Here is a 19,735-nt window from a genome sequence, read left to right on the forward strand (position 1 = left end):
AACATCACAGCCTAATTGGAGCCCTTTCTTTTAGAGTCAAGAATTACAGTATGAGGACAATGCACATGTAAAACCAAAATTCTGGAAAAATAAAAGAAAAAGGCATCTAGTTTTTACATTACAATGTTGATACACACTGGGGGGATAAAAATAAGAAGACACTAAACAAATCCCACTATGCAATCTTGAGATTAACAGAGAAAATGGCTTATTTTATTAAAAACAGTATAACCATTCATTTAAACTGAATGACTAGAGACACTTGGCCTAATTTTCCAAAGGCACTGAGCACCCAAAGCTTCCATGGCCTACAGGTGCTCAGTACCTCTAAAAAAAGAACAAAAATCAGGCAAATTGTCTTTAAAAACCAAACATCATAAGATTCATTTAACAAGTATCACAGTATATTAAACACTATACTGTTAAAGGCTGGTGGGATTTAAAAGTTCCTTTTTACAGCTTTTGTAAGCATACAATGTTACTAAAAATGACTTACTAGGATAGAGAAGCTAAACAGACATAGGAATGTTCCTGAACACACAGTTTTAAGTTATGCATTGCGATCCAAGCGTACATCAATTTCTCTGCCACTGATTTTTATGCCGTTCATTATCCTACAGGCCTTTTCAGCAGATTCTGGTGAGTCAAATCTGACTGTTCCACAGCCCTTTGATTTTCCATTCTCCATTTTTATTTCTGCAAACATTACATGACCTGAATAAATAAGTTAAACAGCAGTTATTTCAAGTGTTTGGTGCACTAACAACTTAAAGAACTCATCAGAAGTGATACAAAGCAGTTTAAAATATAATCTAGGGGGACACGTGAAATTAGCACTTTCAGACTGGCAGGTGACTTTCAGGGCAGGTGACACAGGTCAAAACAGCAGTGAAGAATCCAAATTAAGATCCACCGTTTCAGATCTTTCCGTCACACTACTGTAAGACGAAGCATACCTGCATTTATCCTCAAGTTTGAAACAAAGTGCCCTATAAAGCTAAGGGAAAGTTCTGCGTTTCATTTACAGACACTGCCAGAGGTGTGACTACTGACAGGCATTAACTGCATTATAGTTCAGTCCAGTTCACCATGTTCATCACAACAACCTATCAAGCAATCACAACCAGCAGGCAATTTTGTAAAGATGCAGAGCAAAATTAGTCTTTAAACCAGTAAAGTTCCCAGGTTAGGAGTGATGGAAAAGTAGCATGCACTATGCAATTCCTGCAGTGTTTTCTTGAGGTTGGACACAACTCATGAAGCAACAATTTTATGTAGGTATCTTGGTACCTCAGAGAATGGAGTTTGAGTGTTCAGTTATGGTATGTTATAGCACACCACTCCTGAGCCCCTAAAATGCCATTCTAAATAACAAACTTTTCCCTAAAATACATAGCTTTTTATTTTTAAATATATAACAGAGCTGGACTTTCACAGAAAGAAACTGAACATATGGAGAAATGGTCTGTGTATTTCCTAATGACATGGCATGAAAACAATCTGTTGTTTGTATTTGTGCTCATGATTCTTAAAAACAATGGAACATAATGACTACATCTGTTAAACTGCCAAGGAGATGATGGAAAAAATAATTCTGAACTATGTGAAAGTTGCCCACCTGGCAGTTAAGACTTAAAAACAGAGAGAACCTGTCTGTGTCCTCCAGCTACAAAAACACACATCTGCAAACACCCAAAAAATTTTCATAGTTGAATTGCAAGCTCTAATTTATTATTAATTATCTACAAAGCACTGTATGAAGACTGTCTTAGGTATCAGAGAAGGCTGCGTGGTGACCTCATAGCAGCCTTCCAGTATCTGAAGTGAGCTATAGGGATGCTGGGGATGGACTCTTCATTACAGACTGTAGTGATAGGACAAGGGGTAACAAGTTAAAACTTAAACAGTTTAGATTGGGAAGTTTAGACTGGATATAAGGAGGAAGCTCTTGACTGTAAGGGTGGCGAGGTACTGGAATGGGTTTCCCAGAGAAGTTGTGAATGCTCCAACCCTGGCGGTGTTCAGGGTTGGACAGAGCCTTGGGTGGCATGGTTTAGTGTGAGGTGTCCCTGCCCATGGCAGGGGGGTTGGAACTAGATGATCTTAAGGTCCTTTACAACCCTAACTATTCTATGATTCTATGATCAGTAGTTATGTTTTAAATGACTTTTCTGTCTCTCCAAAATAAGACATCCTGAAACTCAGTTAAAGCTTTTCATTCTGAAAGTGCATTTTCAAAACAAAACAATCACGTATGCCTACACGAATGCTTCATTCTTCATTTACTTCTGAGAAATGACAATTTTTCTGAATTGAATAAAAAGAATTATTGGATATTTGTAGAAATCCTTTATCTTGGATAAAAAGGGCCTTTATTTCTTAACATAAAGGGGAAGCATTACAGCCTGCAAATATGCTAATGAGGATCATCTATTTGCATAAAAACCAATCTGCCAGTTTGGCAAAATTGCTAACTCTGATTTGATGCAGCACCATTTCTGGAAGTAATGCATAACCAGGACAGGCCCAGAGCCCTGAATCCATTTGTCTCAACATAAATGCTACACTATATACCCTGTATTGGGCAGAAGATACATAATACCTGCCTCAAAAAGGAAAAAGCTCCAAGAGTAATTTTATTAATGGAACGGGTTAAAGTTTATAGCAGATGTGCACTCAGAGCCTACATAACCTGTACCATACCTTGGTCTCGCGTGTTACGTCATGCCTAAGAACTATTTATACAGCTCAGAAAAGCTGGGGGAAGTAAGAAAGATTAGGCTAGCCAGACTCTTCTCAGGGTAAGGCATCAACCTTGTGTTTCTGTCCTTATCTAACGAACACTATATAAAAGTAGCTGATGGAGCTGAGCAGTGACAGGATTCATATACATACCACACTGACTGAATTTCTCCTTTAGCTTCTGCCAGGTCAAGTCAAAAGGAAGCTGGAATAGAAAAGGATTATAAATAACAAAGTATTACAAAGTGCGAAAGAGCATGTAACCAAGCATGCATACAATAGAAGTTCATGATTTTTATGTATTCAGATACTTACATTTCTCACAAATATCTGGTTGCCTTTATTGCTTAATCTCTCTCTCATGCCACTTCCCATTGGCCCAGGTACAAATCCTCGATCAATATCCATGTTCCTGTCCAAGCCTCCACCCATAGCTGGTCCCATTCGATCAAAACCTGAACTCATCCGATCCATTCCCATTCCTCCAGGCATACTGTTCATACCACCCATTCCACCACCTACACAGAGAAAGGAAAGGGGGATAACATCAAAATGTTTCTAGTAATAAATGTGCAAGTACTTTGTTATTAAGAATAAAATATCAAAAAATGTTTTGTGTCAGGAGAAAAATAACTTTAATAAAATTATTGTAACACAAAACAACTTCATACATGCACAGTGATTTACGTAGTAGCATGGCTAATATTTTAAGGTGAAGTATTAGAAGATACAAAGTGTCAGTTCTAAAAGTAAAAACCAAACTGCATCAAGCTATTAGTCACACCATCTAATGAAGTAAAATGTTGAACACAGGAATTAAGACTTAAAGGCTGTCCAGTTTTATTAATAAAAATCCAATACTCTGTACCAAAATAGAGATCAAGTAAATAACTGTGGCAACATTACAATACAGATAATTTGGCCATATATACTCATTTATTTTGCTTCGCACATTCACATTCAGATTTAATGCAGCCATACCCACACTTAATGACACAATCTTCTAGAGAAAGCATATTTTGCAGAGAACAGATGTTATTGCAAGTGCTGTGAAGAACATGGATCTTACCATGATACATGCAAGGAAATATATTAGTGTATATTATATAAAGAACTAAGATCAATGGCATTCAAATATCCTATATTTCTGTATTCATCATTAAAAAATAATGTAAAGCAAAACTATCGACATCATTCAGGAGGGGCCTTCTTTTTAAGTCTTATGCCTCTCAGGATTGCCACTAGCAAGATTTTAGTTTCTCATCTGCTCTAGCCTGAGGAACTTAGACATTTGCTGTAAGACAAACTCAGCTTTAGAGCTTTGCACAAAATTAAACTGCGTAATACTCTGAAATTCAAGTCTTATTTTTTATTTCAATTACGAGAGATTACTACCGTTCAGCTTCATGATGTTCATGCAAATAGCTGCGCCTATTTTGTCTTTCTTCTGGAACACGAGTTTACTTAAATCACTTCTCCCTCCAAACCAGAAGTTAAAACCATTTCAAAGCTAAGACTCAGGGAAGGACTGTTATTAGCAGTTTTCATCTGAATTTTTACCTCAACAAAACAGCTTTAAAAATTATTAGACTTGCAGTTGCACACAACAGAATTCTACTCCTTCCAACACTGGCAAGATGCTATGCTACAAAGAAACCCCCTGGTATAATTACATGTACACTGTATCATTACATTGCCTATGTATTTACATTCTATTGAAACGAGTTAACCTACTCATTCCAGATCTTACTGGGCCCATGCTAGGTGCTCCCATTCCTCCTGCAAAAACACCAATCATTGCACCACCTAAACAGAAAAAAATAATATAGTGATATACAACAAAAACACCCGTTAGTGACAACAACAAAGCACACGCTGATGAAGTACACTGTTCTCTGTGTTACCTGGCAATTCTTTTCTACAACACTTTAACATGTGCCTTTACTATACAAATTAAATAGGAAACATCTAGTAAGTAACATTAGTCCCTCCTTCTTTATTATGTGATTTAAGTTACTCTGATTTCTTTCTACCTTTTCTCCCCTCTGACAGTCCACCAGCAGCACAAACATCTTAAAACTAAATAAGCCATTTCCCACAACGAGAAGAAGAGCCTCAAAACTGAATGGTTCATCTTATTTGAACTTCGTAGTACAAAAATGCCCCAGTTTCTCCCATTTTTAAGAAACCAATGCAAAAGCTAGGAGATGCTCTCCCAATGCGTCTTTACTGCATATGAAGGTGAACTGATGGAATCTGGTGGGGAAAAGGGGAGAAAGAAAGAGAATCAATGCTTAATAAAACCTGTTCATCAGAACCATGGGATCTCTAGAACGGTATCAGACTGAGTCTATAGTGAGGTAAAAATAATTCGTTTTATTAAACTGCTAATATTCAGGAAAGTAATCTCAAAGGAGCTTGCAGAACTGTAAAAGCTCAAAGAACTATGTAAGAACTACATTCCTGTTACTGCAGAACACAGTGCAACTGTCAGATGCATTTTTCTTGCTTGCTTTTCATACCTAAAAGAAACAGGTCAGTCTTTCCTTATGGCAAGATAGACCAATAACTGCCATATTGAGGATAGACACCACTGCTTTAATATCTAAAAAAGGTCACAGCTGAGTCTTCCATTAGAAGAAAACCTTAGCTGCTTGAATTATTGTCTCTTAAAAGGAAAGAAAACCCCAAGACTCCCCAACAGTCTGAGATGCACTTCAAAAAACAACCCAAAACAAACCCCACAATCTGAAAGCTCAAATAACCCTAACAAGCAGGATTTCAGCTGGTTCTGACCTTAGAGACATCCTTTGCCTGTACCTATTCTATCTGTAAATCCCTACGATTTCCTTCCATTTTTTAAGGATAAGTTGAACAATTCTTATCTTGTTTCTCAGAACCATGTTTAAATCTAACATTGCTGACAGGTAATGAAGTTGAAGCTTGCTGGATCTACTGAAGGAATGAACTCCCACATCAGTTTCTCACAGTGGCCATGATCACGCATCTTAAAACCAGTATGTGTTACCAAAAAACTCAAAACTCTATTGCTTGCATGAATATTTATAACTGAAGTGGCTTTGGCTTTTCATTCAGGAAAAAGATGTTTATCCTATGCTGCAAATAGAGCGAAAGCATACACTTGATTTCTAAGACACTAATTCCAAGGCCATAACACTAAGTTTATTACATTATCACTTCTACACAATTACCAGTGCTCAAAGAGAAGCACAGAAGCATTGCCCTATTATGACCAGCCCAAATGACAAAAATCTAAAAAACCAAACAAACAAAAAAAAAAACACCCCCAAAAAAACCACAACCTAGAAACAAAGCCAAAACAAAATACACAAAAAAAAAAAAACACCAAAACCCGTATCAACAACTTTTAGACCAGATGATGGGGAAAGGGACAAAAATGGGGAGGGGGTGAAAGAAAACCTGTCTCCCATAATGCCTTCATCCAGGTAACAGTATAATCAGAAAGTGCAAGAAGGTTCTACTGTTAAGCACTCCAGGCACATTAAGACAGAAAAGTATCTCATTTGGGAGAACCCAAAAGTAAGAAAAATGAAATCTGTCAACAAGGCATCATCTATTAACTAAAGAAAGCTGGCTCAGTTAAAGTAGAGGCAAATAAATCCTATTCTGATCTGCTTGAGCTTCAAAGGCAGGAAGAAAACCGACGGCACCAAAATTCACAGTTCCTAACCAATGCTACCTGATTTGCAGTAAGAACAGTTCCAGCATGCACTTATAAAAGCAAGCTCCTGGAATTTATAAAGGTGGTACATGGGCAGCTTCTTCAGAATTACCAGAAGCATTTACTTTAATATCCAAAAGACTTAGTACCTTGCAAAGTTAACAATATGAAGCTAAATGCTCTCCTCAAATAGTTTTGTTTCTATTTTATAGACAGGGGAGGAAAAAAAAAAAAAAACCAAAAACCCCACTTTATTCTCCATCCTAAGCAATGGCTCTATATAAGCACTCAGATTACATCCTTAATAACTAGAAGAAAGGGAACAGAGAGATGACCAAATGAAACTGAGTTCTTCTAGTAAAACTCTTCCAATATTATGCTGCAATTTGCCACAGGAAATTTAAGTTACCATACCCATCCTTCCAAAAGAATCTCCAAAACCACGGTTCAATGCCATTTCACCACGACCAAATTCTCTGTCCATGTTTCCTCCCATTCCACCACGGAACATTTCTATAGACAACAAAGCAAAAGACCCATCTAAGCTGATGTTCATACAACACTTGTTTCACAGCTGCTTGATCAAACAGAAGTGGGTTTAATGCACAAGTCAGAGACACTTTTGCCAGTTCCTATGCCTCCACTCATACCATTGACAGGATTTCCTCTGAGCTCATCTACATTACCCATCCCTAAAGGAAAGGTTTTTAATAAATAAATATAAGCAAACTAATAAGTGTACAGAACAGTGTTCACCGACCTCCCATTCGGTTAACTCCAAATCCTCCCATATTAGGCACTCCTTCCATTCCACGAAGTCCAGCAAGTCCTGTAAAATAAGGAAGTGTTTTCTATACAGTATTTTAAAAATACTGAATGCAAAGAATCTCACTGTACTTACCGCCTCCCATTCTGTTCATTCCACCAAATCCTGGACCATCTATTCCCATACCTTTAAAACAAAAACACAAACACCATTTAGAAGACAGGTAAGATCCTAATGGACTTAAAAAAAATGCAGAGACAGTTAACATCAACAGCACACTACACAAGACTTGTTTTGTCAAGAGTATGTTGCTCTTCCAAACACAGAAACAACAATTTTAAGCTTAAAGATCTGTAAAACTTATAAAACTTATAATGAAGAACAGACTTACCTCCTGGACCCATGCTCCCCATTCCACTGCCCATGCTCAATTGTGTTGCACTGATAGGCTGTCCACCTGGTCCAAGTCCCATACCAATACCACCAAGACCACCTTGAAAACAAAAGTATTACCAAAAGATTTTCTTCTGTATCATAAAGAGACCACAGTAAGCAAAAGTACTACTAAACTGTTCTAAGACTCTGTATCAACATATATTAAGTGCAAGAAGCAGAAAGCAGAATTACTCACGAGGTAATTGTGAAGTTTTGCTGTCTGCAGCACGGAAGTCTTCATGAGGAACTGATTTGTCATCCTGATAAAACACAGTGATGTCATGCTATGATCCCTTCAGTGCTTTAGCAGAGATGGGCAAGGTAGAAAAAACGTAAGGAACTCACCATTTTTACATGCATGGGTCTATCAAAAAGGAATTGCCCATTGAACATAGCTGCATAAATACAGGTCAAGGAATCTAGCTACAGAAGACAATCTATTTCAGAAGAATCACTGTAATAACTTATTTTACTTCTGTACCATTTCTGGGGCCTTATCTTTCTTATCTAATCCTTAGAAGGCCAATTCAAAGGCCAGAAGAGAATATACAAGCTGTTAGGTATATCAAAGTTTCACGTCATATTCCCACATTTTAATCTTGTTCAACATTAGCAGGAAAACCTTTTCAGACTACAGCAGTAAATTCAGTCACTATTAAAAATGTAATCTGTACAGTATTACGCTCTAGCCCCAACATACTAGCTACAAGGCAAATAAGCACCATCTGCAAAACTACACTGTCAGAAGCCATTCTAAGTCTAACCCATATCTGATCAATTATTTTTCAAACCCAAGGATACAAATTGCTTGAACAGCTTCAATTGCTTGTTCAAAGGTAACTGTTCCCATCCCTCGACTCTTGCCATCCTTATCTTCTTTGATGTCCGCACGCTTTACAGTTCCTGCAATGCTGAATACCTCCTTCAGTTTCTTCCACCCAACTTTAAAGTCAAGCTTACACACAGGAAAAACATGAGTGATTTTGGTGCACATTTCTGTTCTGCTACTACATTTGGGCTAGATTTTCTGCCTTGTTGTAACTCTTCAGCTTTACAAAATGCGTGATACATGTAAATAGTAAGGATTTTCTAATATACACACACTGAAACAAAGTCCAAAACTGTCAACTAAAAGCAACAATTTGTACTACATGTATGTATTTTACTTTAACATACTAACATTGGGAAGTGGATGTGCTCCTATCAAGAGCAGCTGTACTCCCAGAAGTCCTGTTGCAGACATAGTACTCTTTTGTGCAAATAACAAACTTGAGTTCCAACAAATACAACAGCTCAAGTTAGTCTAAAGTAACTAGCAAGATAAACTGAACTGTACATTTAATTGAGAAATGCAATTGTAATTTCTGAATGCAGTTACATGTAACATAATCCGAATACATATCCAGCATTTTAGTTGAATATACTAATTGTGAACAAATTTCCAATTTTCTCTTTATATTAAAACTGAACTATGCAGAGATGTCAGATGCTTTACAAAGCTTAAATATTACAGTCATAAAATACAGTTTTAAACTTACGTTAGCAACAAAAATAGTGGACCCAAGCCTGCCTGCCTGCAAGTTACTGATAACCTCAGGAGGAATGTTTGGATTATTGAGAATAGAAGGTGGTAAATTCATTATTCCAGGTGCCACATCAGGTCCATGTCCTCCTGGAAACTGTCCTCCTCCACGCTGTAAAGCCCTACGAGCATGTTCACCTTCAGGATCCTGAAACATGGGCAAAAAATAATCATGTTAATCATCAAGCGGATTGACAACAACAAGTAGGTAATATTAGAAATTCTACACAAACCCATCAAAATTATCAACTAACATCCTTGTCTGTGTCAGAGGGGTCAAGAATTAGCTTGGAGACCTAACTCCCTCACCTCTAGAGGTGGGTCCTTTCAGATGAGGGTTGAGGCATATTGGCAAAGCACTTGTTGAGGAAGCGTGCACTGCCACTTCACATGCTGTACCTAGCCTATGGACAAGTAGAAAAGATTTCAATCTAAAGGACTGTCAGTCTGGCACCTTCTTCCAAGAGCTGAATTAATTCAATTAAGCTTTTTTAAGAATTTATTAATACCATTATTAAAGTTGTAACAGGACAAAAAGAACTGCATCAGACACAATCATATACGGCAATGCTACGATAAAATTGATATTAATTTGACTCTCCAGTCAGCACAATTTCTCTACTTCCAGCCCCATTTTTGCCCATATGTAGTAGTCTGATACTCGGCTTGTTCTGTGCTGTATTTTGAAGCAGGTAAACAGTGTAAACATAGAATCATATAAGTTGAAAAAGACCTGATGACACTAAGGTAAGAATGTGAAGTTAAAGAAAAAGTTGTCTCAAAGAAAAATGTTATATTATTTTGATTTTAGGACAGACCTGCTGGCAGTTCATATGGTATAGTATCAAGAACTTCTGCAAGCCAACAGGTGCTTCAGCCCATTAAGAAAAGGTCATTAAAAAATTAACCTGGAAATTACAAAGCTAAGATGCTCAAAATGCTATATCATCATCTCAGTAGTTACAGTATCTTCACTATTTCAAATTAATGCCAGAAGCAATAACCATACCTCTTTAATATTCAGGGGTCTTCCACTAAGATCGTATTTGTTCATAGTGTCTAACGCTTTCTTAACAAATTCTTCATCTTTGAATTCAACCACACTTCAAGAGAACAAAGTACGAAGTATTAAAATAAAGTTTAAATTGATAAAATTAACAGCATGGTTGGATAGCAGTGTGTTTCTACACACATATAAAAAGAAACTTACCCACAACCCTACATCCATGATGATTTGTCATCATAAAGAGAGGAGAAAAAAAAAAAAAGAAAAAGACAGTCAGTACATATGATAGATCATTTAAGATTCCAGTTAAAGATCCCAGCTCACTGTTAAATAACTATTCAAGTTATTTTCAGTTTCAAAATCCGTAATACATGCTCTTTACTGGTAGCCAATCTGAATTTATCTTACTTTCTCAATATACATACCTTTCAAATGCAAGAAAATACACTATATTTTATTCTCTTTGAGCCAAACCAGAATTGGAAAAATGCCACACAGATCCACGTAAGGACAACTGGGGAGAGGAAGGCTTGGGGTGGGGGGGTGGGAAAGGAGGGCAGAAAGAAAGCCATAACCAAATGCCAATCAAGACACTCACTGTGTCATTAAAAGCTGCCCACTGACTGCAAAGTTCAAATCTACCTACATCATCAAGTATACCAGTACGATGAACAAGGAGTCTGAATACCTCTTCCGTATTACTAGCATAATTGAGAAATTACTTTCTAAGAAAACCTTATTGACTGCACCAGTATCCTTCCAATAAAGTAAAGAGTCAAGGATTGCTTTAAGTAAAGCAAAGCTGACAGCACATTTTAGTTTTTTAACAAGCTTTAAAGGAAGTAATTTACAACAAAATTGATACAACCTAAGTTAAGACACAAACCTGCATTTCTCATGGCCTCACTGCAGGTTCAGATCTACTATTGGCCCAACTTTTTACTATTTTTAAGAAGACAAAGGAGCTTTAACAATCTTCACTCTTAGTGCCTCATTGCTGGCACTCTATTGGCTACTAACCATTTCCATCCAGTTAGTTTTAAGAAGGCAAATACATTAATCCAGTGTTTAGAGTACCAACCAAGCAAAGCTGTCAAATCAGGCACTTCAAACAATATATTCTTAGCTAAAATTTTATACTCATTGGCCCCAAGAATACTACACTAACAAAATTTAAATAAAATCACTGGGTTATTGAACAACCTTTGTATGAAACAGATTTGTACCAAAACAAAGACATTGGCTAAAAAGAAGAATTAACTAAATGCCATTTGTTAACATTAACAAAAGTATTTTGTCCTTTACAGCCAGCTAGTCTGAGTTGCTTGGAAGTGCCAGACTACTTCTAATACAGAATCCTCAAGACTATCTTAATGAAAATCGGTGTAAAAATGAAACTTACTTTCCAATAACTGGTACAGGTATGATACAAAAATAAAACTGCTGAGGAACTTTTAAACCTCTAGCAGATTGTTGCCCACGGCACTTACCCTTGATTTTCCTTCAGCATCCTTAAACAGCTCCACGTATGTAACCTCACCAACTACATAAGACATACAAAGGGAAAATACCAAGAGACAATGCATTTAAACACCAGTATCTTTCTTTACTGTGCCCCTGTGCACAACTCTACAGAAAAACACCTATTATTCACCAACAATCAAAACCAGACCAACGTACCTCCTGTCAATGGCTATATAATTTAGCTAATTTTCAGGAATATGCAGCAGCCACATTCTCAAAAGCTAAAAGCAAACAACTATATTTAACCTAATTCATACTACAGATCATATTTTGGCCAGTATGATATAGTTGGTGAACAAATTCAGATATACACCCTTAACCTAACAAATGAAACACCAACGTTCACTGGGAAGTGTTACATTTATCATCCTACTCACAACACCTGTTTTAAGGTGACTTTCTACCTGAATGTCTTCAATCATAAGTTTGCCTTCAATAATAACCAAATTTACACATCAAATATTTCACAGCAAGCCACTCACTTTCTAAAGGAGGAAGTTTCAGTAAATAAACCAATCAAATAGTCGCGTCACCTTACAACAGATAAACCAGCAGTTATGGGGGGGGTTGGCATTTTTCACAGCCTAAAAGCCAAGTGTGCTTTGCATTACTTTTGAAGAATCAATTTTTCAAGGAAAACACAGAACTAACTTTTTACAGAATTCATGTATTAGCATTATTTTACCCCAAACTTAAATAAAGTAGCACATTTGGGGTAGTGAGATTACTCTATCAGAACTGCAACAATAGTAACAAGCTTATAATACAAGTCTCCAGACAGTCATGGCAGTAGTGACAATGCAGACAAAGTTAATTCCACAGCCAGATTCCACCAAAGAAATACAAAACAACTTTTGAAAGACGCCCTTTATTATTCATGTTAACACACTAAATGTGTTGCTTAAATACAATAACCCTTTAAAAAAAATCTACAAAGACTACAACTAGACAAAACACAATCTCTTTAAGAAGTCATGAGGTCATGCATGTACTCTCTACTGTCACACCAGAATGGCAGAAGATTGTAAGCACTTCATTTACCAATCCTACCCTGCAATGCAATTGTCTCAGATGAAAGAGGGGGAAGGGAGATAGATATACCAAGTAGAGGCCAAAACCAAAAAAAGCCAAGTCAAATCTGTGTGGCTCAAAGGACATACACGTTGCACTGAAGTTCTATCCCTTTCTGTGTAAAGTGTATTATAATGAATAAGTTACCTTTCTCTCTCATAAGATCTTTAATAGCTTGCCATTTCATGTCATATGGGATGTTGCTAATAAAAACTCTATTACGATTAATAGCCTTCTTCTCTCCAGTGCCTGCATTCTTGTCCTTTGAATAGGGGTGGAATCTATTCTTGTTTCCAAGAGAAGGGATTGCCTTCGGTTTTGCAACATACTTTTCTTTAGCAGGTGCTTTCTCTTCTTTTGCTGTCTCATCATTACCCCTACATTAAAACAAATCCAAACAAAAAAATATTAGTTTTGTGTTGGATCATCAAACCATTATACCTCCTATATATACAGCTGTATACCTCCTATACTGGCAAATGCTGATTTTCAAGTTAGGAAAAATAAATACACATTACCAATCTAATTCCAAAATACGATGCTTTAGCTAGGACAAAACATGTTATCATAGATTTATTCACTATTGTGAGTGAAGAAAGTACAACTTGCTGCTTCAGTTACATTCCACTTCCATTATGTCTGTCAAGACGGAACAAGACAGTACTCTGAAACTACTACAAACAGGCAAAACAGAATGACCCAGCTGCAAAATGAGCTACAGCACCCATGATTTGGTGCTTCAGTAATTTTTACATCAGGCTCAGTTGCGCAATATTCACCACCACAGAAGGGAGACTTGAAACTGCCTACCTTATGGAAGGAAATGTCCTAAAGGACTGTCAGAAGCGACTGACTGTGAACCCTCCTTCTCAGACTGCATCACTACCTTTACAGTTTTCCACCACATTTCAGAAGACTTAGGTTTTAATCTTGCTTTGACACTTTGGAAGGTTTCTGGTGTAAAATTAGCTGAAACAGGCATTTCGGTTTTACAACCACAACATATGGCAAGATCACTGATTCTGATTAACTGCAATGAGTATTTTCAGCTCTCTGCACATTTATTAACAAAACTGTAAGTGGCAGTCTTAAACCCAAAAGCACATGCAAGTAGCCTTTCATGAAGCTAAATATATTATCTACTCCAGCCTGCACGCTTGTCAGGGAGGAATAATAATAATTCAAATACATCCATATTTCTCATATGACTTTTCCCCAAATTCTGAAGTATTCAAACGATACAAACTTCACAGTCCTTGTGTTTACAAGTGGATCAAGAGAGGATTCGCAATTGAGAAACACACAGGCACTCTACTGGGCCAAGTATCTGTAGAATTTAAAACATTCAAAGTCAACAACACATTATCTGGTTCAAGCACCCTCTAGCTTCCCCTAGCATCATTCCTCCTTCACAACAGCATCCTGTCAGTTGTGGCTATATAATTGTGTGGCTGCGTAATGAAGGGAACAATACACAGAACTGGAGGGAACCAGCGGGAGAGAAGGAAAGAGCAAAGTATCAGGTTTTCCAGTCAGATCAGTCCCTTCAAATCCAGTCATATTTGCAAAAACAAAACTCCTGCCCAATTAGACTCTAGCAAAATCTGAGTTCCTCCTTAAATTTTAGGATTAGAGCAATGGATTCTCTTTAGCCTTTTAAGCTCTTTTCCTGCTTAAAGGATTATGAACAGCCTCTGGGTGCTCAATATAGCGCACAGGAAGAGCCAGGTCTCCACATACGGAATCCACAGGATCTGTAAGACCTAGCTGTACAAACCAGTAAAGCATAGAGGATACAAGCCTGGCATAAACTCTAGGAAGTAAGAAAACACTTCACTTAGCCTGGGGACCACAGTCAGTCTCCTGAAAACAGAGGATTATTTGAAAAAAAATAATCCTTCTTGCAGAAATCACCTGCCAAAACCAACACAGGCCAGTGAACAAGCTGGAGCCAGAGGTCCTTTTGTGGATGCAGCTCTTACCCTCTTCCTTAAGTATTAAACATAATTTCAATCAAGTACATTCAAAGCAATGTCATGTTAGTGACCTGCAGACCACAGAAAAGAGTCTCAAAAACAATGAAATGACATATTCCTGGGGGAATAACAAGAGTAATTTCTACTTTTTACCTTTTGTATGAGCCAATAATTTGACATTAATATGTGCCTGTGAAATCACTAGAAAATTTCTAGGGTTGAAAAGAGAGGTCTACATTAGTATTTTTTTTTAAGACATAACAAAGCCTATCCTCATAGATTAGAAAGAGCAATCTTTACCTTTTGAAAAATAACATCTCTGAACATCCATGAAGTTTCAGAAAAAAAGACAAGGTTTCCATACACAAAACTAAAAGCCTAAAAAATAATAAGCATGAGATAATTCAACACAAAAGCCCTAAAAGCTGGTATTTTTATTAAGCAAACTTCTCCTCTCTGCTCACTAGTGACCACACAAATAATGAGATCAGCAGAGAGAGAAATGCAAGAAGTCCACATGTGATTCCAAAGCACACAGATCAGTTCAGCTTTCTTATGCTGAGCAATTCCACTTCTCAATACAATGAAAGTCGGGAAGCACTCAAGACCAGGATTCCTCTTCAATGTAATCTGAGTGCTAAGCAAACCTAGTTACTGAAATACTTTTTAAATGTAGTACATTTCACCTACGCACTGAGACCTTAATCGTTTGTACACAGGTTTTGGGGAAGACTGGAAACTGCCGTGAAAGAACAGGATCTGTAACTCTGTATTACTTTCAAACTACAATTGTGATTTCTATCGCACAGAATGACTGGGATTTTTCATTTGCTTGCAATTTGGTTTGGACGGAAAAGAAGAAAATTACTGACAGGAGGAGGGAACAGTAACGACTCCAAAAGTCAATAAAACGTTAAAAGCTCCAAAGGTGCAAAAGGCTCACAAACTTCCTGTGAAAATTTACTGTAATTTGTGTAGTGTGGAAGCTGAGGGCCTGGCTTAGGGAAAAAAAAAAATAATAACCGCAGTTTTATGGTAATGTAAAATTTATAACTTGTAAACTATTTGCATTTCACAGGGAGACAAGTAAAGGCATGAAGCATGCCTTTATTCCTCTAGCTTTATGTTGAACTTGATCCCATGTGCATTTTTCAAAGCCAACAGTATCAGACTGGCCTGCTTAGAACATGTCAAAACTTCACAGCTCTCAACAGCTTCGATGCACTGCAACAGCAAGTCTACCATACATGCATTACAGAATTATTTGGGTTGGAAGGGACCTCTGGAGGTATCTAGTCTTCCCTCCAAGATCTGAATGAGATTGGAAGAGACTGAAATTACAATGACATAAGGCCAAAAGCTGGTTCACATGAAGAGTGAGAACCCTCAAGGCCAGACATCAAGAACAAACAAATATATAAAGCTATTCACAGCACTGCTCTAGACAGCTGGTACTTCCAGCTCACCTACACTCCAGTAAAAGTCCTTTTAGACCTGCTATGTAAGGCAGTTTGCATATTCCATATATGACATTACAATGGACAAGAAAAGTTTGTGCATATATGCGGGGCTTTTTGTTTGCTTGTTTTTGAAAAGTAAACCGCCGTAGGCCTGTCTTACTGTTCTCACATAAACGAATGACTAGTTCGAAGGCTTTACAAAACGCACCGCTACGGTAGGAAGTGGAAACGTAAATAAAACCAGAAACCAGGCAGAGCACTTCTAGGAACGCATCCCGTGAGAACCGTCCTGACCAGAGCGCACTACAGTAGCCCAAGGGCTCACCACAGCGCAGCGGCTGCCGCTCAGCCCCTGCCCGAGGCGAAACTTCACCTCCCTCGACCCCAGCTCACCGGGCCGGGAGGCGCCTGCCCCGCCACCCCACCGCCTCAACCGCCCGCCGCGGACCGGCGCTCCACGCTCGGGCCGCGCAGCAAGGCGCACCGCCATCTCCGGCGGAGGAGGAGCCCACAGGGGAATGGGGAGGAGGGGACCGGCCGCCCTGCCCCCGCCGCGGCCTAGGCGGGCCCGCTGCACCCTCGCGCTTCCCCGGCCGCGCTACGCGCGCCGCCCGGCCCGGCCCGGCCCAGCACACACATTTTGACGCCATTAGCGCTGCCTCCGCCGCTCTCGGTAACTGCCGCTGTGGCTGCTGCTGCTGCGGCTGCCGCCGCCTCCTCATCCCGCGGCGGCTGTTGTTGCGGTGGCGGCTGTTGCTGCTGCTGCTGCTGTGGCTGCTGCTGCAGCGGACGGACGGCGCTAGCGGCCTCCTCGGCTCCGCGCTGCGGCGCAGCGGGCGCAGCCTCCAGCTTGTCGTTCTCCGCCATTTCCTAACCGGGCCAAAACCCCGCTACCACTGGGTTTGAAAAGGGCCCGCAACGCCTCGGCCTCGCCGCGCCGGGCCGGGCTAAGTCTCGCGAGAACGAGACTTGCGACGGAGGGAGGGGACGCGCTAGGCGGCTTTACGGGTTGCCATGGAGACGCCGGTGGGCTGCCGGGCCTGCCGCCGCAATGGCAGCCCCACAGCGCGGCCCCCGCCCGAATTAGGCTGAGGTAGTGCTGCCCGGCGACTCAGTAGGTCCCACCCCAATCCCCTAAATGGCATTACCTGCCACATGAAAACCTCTTAACGTGAAACCGGCCTCTCACCTCCATCCCTGGGAAAGTAATGGAACACCTTATCCTCGGTGCCATCTTAAGGCATATCAAGGATAAGAGGGTTATGAGGGGCAGTCAACATGGCTTCACCAAGGGGAAATCATGCTTGACCAATCTCTTAGCCTTTTATGAGGAAATAACACGGTGGATGGATGATGGCAGAGCGGTGGATGTGGTCTACCTTGACTTCAGCAAAGCATTTGACACAGTCTCCCACAGCATCCTCACGGCTAAATTGAGGAAGTGTGGACTGGATGATCAGGTAGTGAGGTGGACTGCGAACTGGCTGAAGGAGAGAAGCCAGAGAGTTGTAGTCTATGGGGCGGAGTCTAGTTGGAGGCCTGTAACTAGTGGAGTGCCTCAAGGGTCAGTACTGGGACCAGTATTATTTAATATATTCATCAACGATTTAGATGAGGGAATTGAGTGTACTATCAGCAAGTTTGCTGATGACACTAAGCTGGGAGGAGTGGCTGACACGCCAGAAGGCTGTGCTGCCATCCAGCGAGACCTGGACAGGCTGGAGAGTTGGGCAGGGAATAACTTGATGAAATATAACAAGGGAAAGTGTAGAGTCCTGCATCTGGGCAGGAACAACCCCAGGTTCCAGTATAGGTTGGGAAACGACCTGTTAGAGAGCAGTGTAGGGGAGAGGGACCTGGGGGTCCTAGTGGACGACAGGATAACCATGAGCCAACACTGTGCCCTTGTGGCCAAGAAGGCCAATGGCATCCTGGGGTGTATTAGAAGGGCGGTGGTTAGTAGGTCGAGAGAGGTCCTCCTTCCCCTCTACTCTGCCCTGGTGAGACCCCATCTGGAATATTGTGTCCAGTTCTGGGCCCCTCAGTTCAAGAAGGACAGGGAGCTGCTGGAGAGAGTCCAGCGCAGGGCAACCAAGATGATTAAGGGAGTGGAGCATCTCCCTTATGAGGAAAGACTGAGGGAGCTGGGTCTCTATAGTTTGGAGAAGAGGAGACTGAGGGGTGACCTTATTAGTGTCTATAAATATATAAAGGGGGAGTGTCACGAGGATGGAGCCAGGCTCTACTCAGTGGCAAACAATGATAGGACAAGGGATGATGGGTACAAACTGGAACACAAGAGGTTCCACTTAAACTTGAGAAGAAACTTCTTCTCAGTGAGGGTGACGGAACACTGGAACAGGCTGCCCAGGGAGGTTGTGGAGTCTCCTTCCCTGGAGACATTCAAAGCCCGCCTGGACACATTCCTGTGTAACATTATCTGCTCCGGCAAGGGGATTGGACTAGATGATCTTTTGAGGTCCCTTCCAATCTCTAGCATACTGTGATACTGTGATACCCAGCCACCCCCGCCCGGAGCAACTGCAGGCCAACAGGGCCCAAGGCAAGCGGCTGGTTGGGGAGCACAGATACCTCACAGAAAGCAGTTTCATAAAGCTTACAAATACTGCAAAGTCGTAGGGTGATAACAATAAATAACCTGCTGCACCTTTACGATTCTAACACCACCATCAGCCGCAGCAAATGGCTGCTTAGCCCTTACTTCAGTTGAGGAGCACGGCATCTGTTGCTTGGGGTCCACCTGCATTCCAAAGGAAGCACTTTGGAATGGTCACTGCTTCTACTCTACCTCAGAAAATGGACTGTAATTTACTATTCAAACTTTATGCTAAGAATACTCAGTGAATTGAAGTAATGCTAACTTAAAATTTGCCTTGTATTTTTCCTACGTTTATAGTCTTCCTTCAAAAATCAGTGTAGTAACAAGTAAAGTACTCCTTCTGCCTAGAAGATGTTGTATGGTCTTTTTCCAAGCATTTCCGTACCATCAAGAAGGTCTCCACATTCATGAGGACATGAAAGCTCCCAGATCCTGAAGCTCCTGGTGGACCCAAATCACCCCTTAACCTGTGTTGAGACAGCTCACAGATCAAATACAACCTTATACCCAGCCTGCTTTGGTGCTGGTACACTCTCCTGGTATTGGCTAAAATACTCCCACTGCAGATGTCTGATTATTTAGAAACATACAAAACCACAGGGCAGGCTTAGGTGCAAGTTCAATTATAGTTAGAGCACTGGGAGCTTCTAGATGGACATTTGTTTTATTTTTAAATATAACCAACAATGAAATATGAATAGCTTTAAATATGAATAGCAATTCTGCTGTAAAAGTTCAAAATCACATAGCTCCATGCCATACACTCAACATTTTGCATTCTCTCTCACTCATCCTGGAAGATGTATTTGTGATGTAGAACCTGCAACTTAGTCCTCTCAGCCTCCCTTGG

General features: G+C 40.0%; 1 protein-coding gene across 2 annotated transcripts; it reads right to left on the reverse strand.

Annotated features, from left to right (window-relative positions):
* Window positions 1-185: 185 nt before the first annotated feature.
* MYEF2 (myelin expression factor 2) lies at window positions 186-17,243 on the reverse strand. 2 transcript variants are annotated; one of them, XM_062628775.1, is made up of 17 exons: window positions 16,903-17,241; window positions 12,977-13,206; window positions 11,725-11,777; window positions 10,439-10,446; window positions 10,238-10,331; window positions 9,185-9,376; window positions 8,448-8,601; window positions 7,992-8,041; window positions 7,843-7,906; window positions 7,603-7,704; window positions 7,347-7,397; window positions 7,206-7,274; window positions 6,860-6,958; window positions 4,477-4,548; window positions 3,058-3,260; window positions 2,896-2,947; window positions 186-714 (listed from the first exon to the last, which is right to left on the reverse strand). In XM_062628775.1, the coding sequence occupies exons 1-17, from the start codon at window positions 17,130-17,132 to the stop codon at window positions 551-553; spliced, it is 1,887 nt and encodes a 628-aa protein (XP_062484759.1). In that variant the 5' UTR covers window positions 17,133-17,241; the 3' UTR covers window positions 186-550. The 2 variants fall into 2 exon arrangements, with proteins under 2 accessions (XP_062484759.1, XP_062484768.1); XM_062628784.1 differs by lacking the exon at window positions 4,477-4,548 and having other exon boundaries at window positions 16,903-17,243.
* Between the last annotated feature and the right edge of the window lie 2,492 nt (window positions 17,244-19,735).

Source organism: Pezoporus occidentalis, unplaced genomic scaffold (genome assembly GCF_034315485.1).
Source record: "Pezoporus occidentalis ecotype Australia unplaced genomic scaffold, CSIRO_AGI_Poc_V1 ctg11, whole genome shotgun sequence".
Lineage (NCBI taxonomy): Eukaryota > Metazoa > Chordata > Aves > Psittaciformes > Psittacidae > Pezoporus > Pezoporus occidentalis.